Here is a 9,877-nt window from a genome sequence, read left to right on the forward strand (position 1 = left end):
TCCCCTCCCGCCTCCCTTTTCCCGCCCTTTCCCCCCGCCCCTTTCCCGCCACGCATGCGCAGAACCCAACCGGCGCAGCAGGGAGGGGAGGGGGGAGCGAGCAGCTCCCACCCACCGCGCATGCGCCCTTCGCCCCGCCTCCCCCTCCCCTCCGCGCCCCGCTCCCCCCTCCCCTCCCCTCCCGGCCGGCCGCGCATGCGCGCTGGGCGGCGCAGGGCCCCCGGCGGCGGAGGCAAAATGGCGGCGGTGGTCCAGAACGTGGTGAAGCTGTGAGTGCGCCTCGGCCCCCCCCGCGCGGGGGGGGCGCAATGGTTCGGTCCGGTCCGGCCCGGCCGCCGGGAGCGGGGCTGCCCCACGGCGGGCGAGTCCAAGTGGGCGCCGGGGGGGGGTTGCGCTCCCCCTATTGGTGCCTATAGGGGAGCCAGGAGGGCCCTGGGGGGGGGATTTTTGCCCTATAAGGCCCTGGGAGGGGGGTCTGTAGGGCCTGAGGGGGGGTTGTCCGCCCCCATTGGTCCCTATAGGGGATCCTAGAGGGCTCTAGGGGGGATTTTCCCCCTATAAGGCCCTGGGAGGGGGTCTATAGGGCCTGAGAGGGAATTATCCCCCTCTGTTGGTCCCTATAGGGGATCCTAGAGGGTTCTGGGGGGGTATTTTTCCCCTATAAGGCCCTGATGTGCAGTCTATAGGGCCTGGGGGGGTGTTGCTCCCCCCTGTTGGTCCCTATAGGGGATCCTAGAGGGCTGTGGGTAGGGATTTTCCCCCTATACGGCCCTGGGAGGGGGTCTATAGTGCCTGAGGGGGGATTGTCCCCCCCTGTTGGTCCCTATAGGAGATTCATAGGGGTCCTAGGGGGGAGTTTTTCCCCTATAGGGCCATGGAAGGGGGTCTGTAGAGCCTGGTTGGGGGTGTCACGCTCCCTGTTGGTTCCTATAGGGGACCCAAGAGGGCCCTGGGGGGGGGATTTTCTCTCTATAAGGCCCTGGGAGGGGGTCTGTAGGGCCTGAGGGGGGATTGTCTCCCCTTATTGGTCCCTGTAGGGTATCCTAGAGGGCCCTGGGGGGATGTTTCCATCCTATATGGCCCTGGGAGGGGGTCTATAGGGTCCTGGAGGGGGCTGTATGGAGCCCTGCGTGTGGCTTTGTCCCTTTATGGGGGCAGCAGCCCCTATACATCTGCCTGTGTGCCCCTTATAGATCCCTGCAGAGGGGGATCCCCCCTGTAGGGCCCTATAACGGGCTGCCCTAGAGGGCCCTATAGGGGTAGGGGTCTCCATATGTCCCCATATAGGGCCCTGTGTGAGGGGACCTATAGGGCTGGGGCTCCCCTGTAGGGCTGGGGAATTTCTCCTCCCCCTATACTGTCCTTGGGGGGATGACCCTATATGTTCCTGGAGTGATTTTGGGCGCTTCCTATAGGTTCTTGATACTTTCCATAGGGTTTTGGGTTCTTCCCGTAGTTTTTTTTTTTTGTGCTCTTTCCAGACTTTTTCATCATTTTCCCCATTTTTTATGTTGTTTCCTGGGCTTTTTGCCGTCCCCCTCTGGCCCCAACGTGAGCCGAACTCTTTTTTTTTTTTCAGCCTTTTTGCCCTAAATCGACGTGCTTTTAGGGCTTTGTGTGTGTTATTGGGGCACTCGTTTTGGGGGCAAATCAGGCAGAAATGGGAACCTCAGGAAGGTTTCAGCTCCCCAAGCCCGGCGTTGGGGCTCCCTCTGCAGCCAAAAGAGGGAAAAATAAGAGAATTTAGGGACACTGCGTCCCGGGGAGCTTGGGGGGGGGGTCTGAAACGCTTCCACCTCCAGCTTTTTGGGGCTAAAACATCAGGAATTGAGCACTGGATATCTCATTATGCTCCAGCAAACTCATACTTATTTACCCAAGTCGATATTTAGTTACCCAAATCGGTAGTTATTTACCCAAATCCATATTTAATGCATTTTGACCCATTTTGGGGCTCCTTTGGACCCATTTTAGGGCTCCTTTTCCACCCATTTCTTCCCACCATGCTCTTTTTCGACCCATTTTTTCCCCCTCACACTACTTTTTGACCCATTTTTCCCACCCTACGTTTCATGTGGGTGTTCCTTTTGACCCATTTTGGGCTCCTTTTCACCCATTTTTCTCGACCACTCTCCTTCCTGACCCATTTTTTTTCCCCACATCCCATTTTGGGGCAGCTTTTGACCCATTTTTTCCCCACCACACTACTTTTCCACCCATTTTTCCCACCCCACATCTCATTTTGGGGCTCTTTTTGACCCATTTCTTCCAACCACTCTCCTTTTTGACCCATTTTTCCGCACCACACTCAATTTTGACCTACTTTTTCCCCCACTGCTTTCCGTTTTGACCCATTTTTTCTGCACATCACATTTTGGTGATCCTTTTGGCTGGTTTGGGGGCTCCTTTTCACCCATTTCTTCCCATCAAATTCCTTTTTGACCCATTTTTCCCATCCCACATCCCATTTTGGGGCTCCTTTCCACCCATTTTCCCCACCGCTCTCCTTTTTGACCCATTTTTCCTGCTGCACATCCCATTCTGGGGCTCCTTTCCACCCATTTTTCCCCCACACACTCCTTTTTGACCCAATTTTTCCCCACACATCCCATTTTGGGGCTCCTTTCCACCCATTTTCCCCACCATTCTCTTCTTTGACCCCTTTTTTCCCTCACATCCTATTTTGGGGCTCCTTTCCACCCATTCTGGGCCTCCTTTTGACCCACTTTTCCCCACCACTCTCCTTTTTGACCCATTTTTCCCCACACATCCCATTTTGGGGCTCCTTTCCCCCTGTTTTCCCCACCATTCTCCTCTTTGACCCCTTTTTACCCTCACATCCTATTTTGGGGCTCCTTTCCACCCATTCTGGGGCTCCTTCTGACCCACTTTTCCCCACCACTCTCCCTTTTTGACTTGTTTTTTCCACCCTACACCTCATTTTGGGACTCCTTTTTGACCCATTTTTTCCCCGCATCCTATTTTGGGGGTCCTTTCCACCCATTTTTCCCTACTGCTCTCCTTTTTGACCCATTTTCCTATCTCACATCCCATTTTGGGGCTCCTTTTCAGCCTTTTTTTGTGCTCCTTTTCACCCATTTTCCCCCACCACTCTCCTTCCTGATCCATTTTTCCCACACCACATCTCTTTTTGGGGCTCCTTTTCACCCATTTTGGGGCTCCTTTTCACCCACTTTTCCCCACCACTCTCCTTTTTGACCCATTTTTTGCTTTTTTCCCTCACATCTCATTTTGGGGCTCCTTTTGGCCTATTTTGGGGGCTTCTTTTCACCCATGTTTCCCCATACACTCCTTTTTGACCCATTTTCCCACCCCACATCCCATTTTGGGGCTCCTTTTGACCCATTTTTCCCCCACACACTCCTTTTTGACCCAATTTTTCCCCACACATCCCATTTTGGGGCTCCTTTCCACCCATTTTCCCCACCATTCTCCTCTTTGACCTCTTTTTTCCCTCACATCCCATTTTGGGGCTCCTTTCCACCTATTCTGGGGCTCCTTCTGACCCACTTTTCCCCACCACTCTCCCTTTTGACTTGTTTTTTCCACCCTACACCTCATTTTGGGACTCCTTTTTGACCCATTTTTTCCCCGCATCCTATTTTGGGGGTCCTTTCCACCCATTTTTCCCTACTGCTCTCCTTTTTGACCCATTTTCCCACCCCACATCCCATTTTGGGGCTCCTTTTGACCCATTTTCCCCACCGCTCTCCTCTTTGACCCCTTTTTTCCCTCACATCCCATTTTGGGGCTCCTTTTGACCCATTTTTCCCCACACACACTCCTTTTTGACCCAATTTTTCCCCACACATCCCATTCTGGGCCTCCTTCCCCCCTATTTTAGGCCTTTTTCCCCTCACCTTTACGCTCCCTTCTCCCCATTCCCTTCCCACCCGTTCCCCCCACACCCCACTTCCTCCCCCCTTACCTCATTCCCCCACCCCCCTATTTGATCCCCAAGCCCTTTTTTTTCCCCCCCGTTTCCCATTTTTTCCTTATTTTTGCAGCCTGGGGGAGCAGTACTACCGCGACGCCATGGAGCAGTGCCACAGCTACAACGCGCGGCTCTGCGCCGAGCGCAGCGTGCGCCTGCCCTTCCTCGACTCGCAGACCGGCGTGGCGCAGAGCAACTGCTACATCTGGATGGAGAAACGCCACCGAGGGCCGGGTACGGCCCCGGCCCACCCAAACCCACCCTCGTTTCCTCCTAATTATCCTCTTAACCTTCGTTATCCTCCTCCCGCCCCCAGGTTTGGCCGCCGGGCAGCTCTACTCCTACCCCGCGCGCCGCTGGAGGAAGAAGCGCCGCGCGCACCCCCCCGAGGACCCCAGGCTCTCCTTCCCCTCCATCAAACCGGGTAAAACCTTTTTTCTACCACTTTCCGGGGGATTTTTGGGGTCCTGCTCCCCTCGGCGGTGCAGCTCCTCGCTCCTCCACCCGACCCTGGTGGGGTGCAGAAGGTCCAAAATCAGCCTGGGAAGCCCGGCATGCGTCCCTGGCCCCCTTCACCCCCATTTCTCCCCCCCTTCTCCCTCCATTTTTTCCCTTTTTTCCCCATTTTCCCCTCTTCCCCTTATTTTTCCCCTATTTTTTCCCTTTTTTTCCCCATTTTCCCTCTTACCCCCTATTTTTCCACCATATTTTCCCTTTTTTCCCCCTTCCCTCCCATTTTTAACCAATTTTTCTCTTTTTTCACCCATTTTTCCCTTTTTTTCCCCATTTTTCCTCTTCCCCCTATATTCTCCCCATTTTTTCCTCCATTTTCCCCCCATTTTGTCCATTTCTCCCCCCTATTTTTCCTCCATTTTTTTCCCCATTTCCCCCTCCCCCCCTTTTTTTTCCTTTTCCCCCATTTTGTTCCTTCTCCCTATCTTTCCCCTATTTTCTCCCTTTTTTCCCCTATTCCCCCCGTTATTTTTTCCCCGATTTTCTCTTTATCCCCATTTTTCCCCTCTTTTCCCCCCATTTTGTCTCTTTTTCTCTTATTTTCCCCTATTTTTTCCCTTTTTTCCCCATTTCCCCCCTCCATTTCCCCCCATTTTTCCCCTTTTCCTTTGATTTTTCCCGTATTTTTTTCCCTCCCTCCCTCCCTCCCTCCCTCCCTCCCTCCCTCCCTCCCTCCCATTTTTCTCATTTTTTCCCTTTTTTCCCCCTTTTCCCCTTTCCGCCTATTTTTGCCCCACTTTATCCCTTCCTCCCTCATTTTTCCCCTTTTTTTTCCCTTTTTCCCCCTCCCTCTCTTATTTTTTCCCCCATTTCTCTCCCCTTCCCCAATTTTCCCCCATTTTTCCCCCCATTTTGTCCCTTTCTCCCCCCTATTTTTCCCCTATTTTTCCCCTATTTTTCCCCTATTTTTCCCCTCATTTTTCCCCTCATTTTTCCCCCATTTTTCCCCTCATTTTTCCCCTGTTTTTCCCCCATTTTGTTTCCCCGCAGAGGCGGAGCAGGCCCTGAAGAAGGAGGGGCTGATGTCTCAGGACGGCAGCAGCCTGGAGGCCCTGCTGCGCACCGACCCGCTGGAGAAGCGCGCGCTGCCCGACCCCCGCGGGGACGACGACAGCCTGGGCGAGTTCCCCGTCACCAACAGCCGCGCACGGAAGGTGCGGGGGGGCTCCTGGGGAAGCTGGCGATAAAAACGCTCGGTTTCCGCCCCAAAACGCTCGGTTTCCGCCCCAAAACGCTCGGTTTCTGCCTCAAAACGCTCGGTTTCCACCCCAAAAGCACCATTTCCCCCTAAAAGAGGTGCCATTCCCCCCAGAAAAGCTCCATTCCCACCCCCAAAACACTATTTCCTTCCCCCAAAAACTCCTTTACTCCCCCACCCCAAAAGCTCCATTTCTCGCCCCCCAAGCAGCTCCTTTTCTTCCGCTCATAAAAAGCCATTCTCCCCCAAAACAGTCTCATTTTTCTCCTCAAAAATGCCACTTCTCCCCCAAAAACACCATTTCTCCCCCAAAAAACACCATTTTCCCCAGAAGTAGTTCCATTTCCCCCCAAAACAGCTGTATTTCCCCCTAGAAAAATACCATTTTTTCCCAAAATACCTCCATTTCCCCCCACAAAACGCCATTTTCCCCCAAGAAAGCTCAATTTTCCCCCAAGAAAGCTCAAATTTTCCCCAAAATAGCTTCATTAACCCCCCAAAAGCACTGTTTGTCCCCTCAGAAGGCACCATTTTCCCCCCCGAAGACACCATTTGTCCCCCTCTTCCCCCCCAAAATACGCCCTCCTCCCCCCCAAAGCTTTATTTCCCCCCAAAAGACTCTGTTTCAGCCTCAAAAAGCGCAGTTTCGGTCCCAAAAGTACCATTTCCCCCTAAAAAAGGTGCCATTTACTCCCCTCCAAAGCCCTGTTTTCCACCAAAAAGCTCCATTCCCCCCAAAAAAAACGCTATTTCCTTTCCCCAAAAAGCTCCTTTTCTCCCCCCCCAAGGAGCTCCTTTTCTCCCCCTCATAAAATGTCATTCTCCCCCAAAACAGTGTCATTTCCCCCCCAAAAAAATGCCACTTCTCCCCCAAAACCACCATTTCCCCCAATATTGCTCCGTTTCTCCCCCCAAAACACCATTTCCCCCAATATAGCTCCATTCCCCCCCCAAAATAACAGAGTTTACCCCCAAAACAGCTCTATTTCCCCCTAGAAAAATACTATTTTCCCCCAAAATACCTCCATTTCCCCCCAAAAAACACCATTTTCCCCCAAGACAGCTCAATTTTCCCCCAAAATAGCCCCATATCCCCCCAAAAGCGCTGTTTCTCCCCACAAAAGGCACTATTTCCCCCAAAAAAACACCATTTCTCCCCCTAAAAGTGCAATTTCTTCCCCCCCCCCCAAAAAGGCTCAGGTTCGGACCTGTAAGGCTCACGTTTGGACCTAAAAGTCTGTTTCAGCCTCAAAAGGCTCTGTTTCTGTCCCAAAAGCACCATTTCCCCCTAAAAAAGCTGCCATTTACCCCTCCCCCCAAATAAACCCTCCATCCTCCTCCAAATTTAGGATGGGGGGCGCCTGATGCTCCCCCCCCTTTTTTTTTTCTCCCTTTTTTTGGCCCCCTTTTACCCATTCTGAAGCTTTTTCTCCACCAACCTCTCCTCTCCCCCAGCGCATCCTCGAGCCTGACGATTTCCTCGACGATTTGGACGACGAGGACTACGAGGAGGACACACCGAAACGGCGAGGGAAGGGGAAAGCCAAGGTGGGGACACTTTTTTCCTCCAAATCCCCAAATTTTGGGTACTTTGGTGGTGCCTCACCCCATCACGGTGCCTTTTGGATGACCCCTGGCTATGTTTTTCTTCAAAATCCCAGTAATTTTGGCAATTTGGTGGTGCCTCACCCTATCCTGGTGTCTTTTCGATGACCCCGGTTCTGTTTTTCTTCCAAATCCCCAAATTTCGGGCACTTTGGTGGTGCCTAACCCCATCCCAGCACCTGTCAAAGGACCCTTGCCTTTATTTTTCTTCTAAATCCCCAAATTTTGGGCACTTTACTGATGCCTAACCCCGTCGTGGTGTCTTTTAGATGACCCCTGGCACTGTTTTTTCTTCCAAATCCCAACATTTTTGGCACTTTACTGGTGCCTGAATCAGTCATTAAGCCACTAATTGAGCCTGAATGACCCCCCCAAAAAATAATTACCCTAATTTTTAACGAGGGGAGCTCTCGGGGTCTTCCCACCCCAAAGGGGAAAGAGCCCAGGACCCAAAGCGATCCCGCAGCCGTTTCGCTCCATCCCCACTAAGCGGCGGCGGCGAGCCTCCGGGCTGTGATTTCACTCCATTTTTTTGCCTTTTTCCCCCCCAAAAATTAAAAAATTAAAAGGGCAAAGGCGTCGGAGGGGCTCGCAAGAAGCTGGACGCGGCAATTTTGGAAGACCGGGACAAACCCTACGCTTGTGACAGTGAGTACCCCAGCCCCGGGGCGGCTTGATTTTGGGGATAAAGCGTGGCTTGAACACTTGTTGCTTTTATTTTTTGTTCAAAAAGGGAGATTTTAGGCACCTGGGGAGGGAGGAGGGCGCTTGTGGACCCCTGTATGATGCAGGGGCAGGGCGAAAGGTCCCCTAAAAGGATACAGGGTCCCTGAAAAAGGGAGAAAGGTCCCTGAAAAAGGGATGAAGGGTCCCCAAAAAGGGACAAAGGGTCCTCTGAAAAGGAGGGAAGGTCCCCAAAAAGGGACAAAAGGTCCCGAAAAAAGGACGAAAGGTCCCCAAGAAAGGGCAAAGGGTCCCCACGAAAGGAAAAAGGTCCCAAAAAAAGGACGGAGTGTCCCGAAAAAATGACGAAAGGTCCCCAAAAAAGGACGAAAGGTCCTGAGAAAAGGACGAAGGGTCTCCTAAAAGGATGCAAGGTCCCAAAAACGGGACAGGAGCTCCCCAAGAAAACGACAAAGCTTCCCCAAACCAGCCTGAAATTGGGCTTTCCCTTTCTCTCTTCTTCCTCCTGTCCTGCACAAGCTGCCGCTGGCTTCTTCCGCCCCCGAAACCCCCTTTTCTCCCCTTTTTCCCCTCGTTTTTCCCCCCCCCCCGAGTCCCCTCTGTCGCTTGGCACGGGTGCGTGCGTGCGTTTCTCACCTCTCTCTTTCTGTGTTTCAGATAGTTACAAACAAAAGCATTCCCTGAAACCTCCCGACCGAGGTAGTCCGCTCTCTGTCTGCTTTATTTTAGAGTTCCTGGTTATTTTCACCGTTTATCTCACTCCCTCCTGCCTCTTTCCTCCCCAAAACCTTCATTTTTGGTTCCTTTTTGATGATTTTCACTGTTTATTTCACTCCCTCCTGCCTTTCTCCTCCCCAAAACCTCAGTGTTTGGTTCCTTTTCTGGTTATTTTCCCCATTTATTTCATTCCCTCCCGTGATTATTTTCACTATTTATTTTCTCCTGCCTCTCTCCTTCCCCAAAAGTTAATTCTTGGTTCATTTTCTGATTATTTTCCCTATTTATTTCATTCTCTCCTCCCAAAACCTTCATTTTTGGTTCCTTTTCTGGTTATTTTCACTATTTATTTCATTCCCTCCTGCTTTTCTCCTCCCCAAAGCGTCTGTTTTTGGTTCCTTTTATAATTAGTTTCACTATTTACCGTATTTCCTCCTAAGATTATTTTCACTATTCATTCCCTCCTGCCTATCTCCTCCCCAAAACCTTCGTTTTTGGTTTCTTTTCTGATTATTTTCCCTCTTTATCTTATTTCCTCCTTCCTCTCTCCTCCCCAAAACCTCCGTTTTTGGTTCCTTTTCTGGTTATTTTCACCATTTATTTCATTCCCTCCTGCCTCTCTCCCCCCGAAACCTTCGTTTTTGGTTCCTTTGGTAATAATTTGAATTATTTAATGTCTTCGCCGGGGGAAAAAAGGGAGGGGGAAAGGCAAAAAGACATCAAAAGCTCGCCTCCGAGCCCCCTGACCCCTCTGCAGCGGGTGCTTTTGGGTGGAAAAACAAAAATTTAATCCCCCCCCCGTGGCGGGGCTGGGAAAACACGCTGCCTCTTTCAAGAGACGCCAAAGCACATCGCTGCGGAGAGGAAAAAAAAGGGCAAAAATAAACTTTTCCTGCTTAAAAAAGCAGCGAAAACGGGGGCGGCTTCGCGGCGACTCCTCTTCCTCGCTGGCTTGGGGGGGGGGGACGACAAGATTGGTGTTTTTTTGTTGAAAAAGGGGAAAAATGGGGAAAAAAATGGTTTAAAACGCTCCCCGAGGGGGTTGAGAGCACTCATTTGGGCGAAAACCTGGGAAAAATGGGAAAAATTGGGATTTATAACCCTCCCTGGGGTGTTCAAGAGTGCTCGTTTCAGCAAAATCCCAGGAAAAACGGGGAAAAAAAAAGGATTTAACACCAAAATTGGGATTTAAAACCCTCCCCAGG

At 51.6% G+C, this 9,877-nt stretch overlaps 1 protein-coding gene across 1 annotated transcript in view; it reads left to right on the plus strand.

The window, feature by feature from the left end:
- The first annotated feature begins 164 nt into the window (after positions 1 to 164).
- Positions 165 to 9,877, plus strand: part of DPF2 (double PHD fingers 2) — a 14,828-nt gene continuing 5,115 nt past the window's right edge. Inside the window, exons 1-7 of the mRNA XM_082782088.1 lie at positions 165 to 269; positions 4,029 to 4,189; positions 4,272 to 4,379; positions 5,459 to 5,622; positions 7,122 to 7,214; positions 7,841 to 7,919; positions 8,613 to 9,004. Of these exons, the coding sequence (XP_082638214.1) occupies positions 196 to 269; positions 4,029 to 4,189; positions 4,272 to 4,379; positions 5,459 to 5,622; positions 7,122 to 7,214; positions 7,841 to 7,919; positions 8,613 to 9,004 (1,071 nt within the window). The 5' untranslated portion in view covers positions 165 to 195. The remainder of the gene's footprint in view (positions 270 to 4,028; positions 4,190 to 4,271; positions 4,380 to 5,458; positions 5,623 to 7,121; positions 7,215 to 7,840; positions 7,920 to 8,612; positions 9,005 to 9,877) is intronic.

Source organism: Aythya marila, assembly GCF_965140915.1.
Source record: "Aythya marila genome assembly, chromosome: 35".
NCBI lineage: Eukaryota > Metazoa > Chordata > Aves > Anseriformes > Anatidae > Aythya > Aythya marila.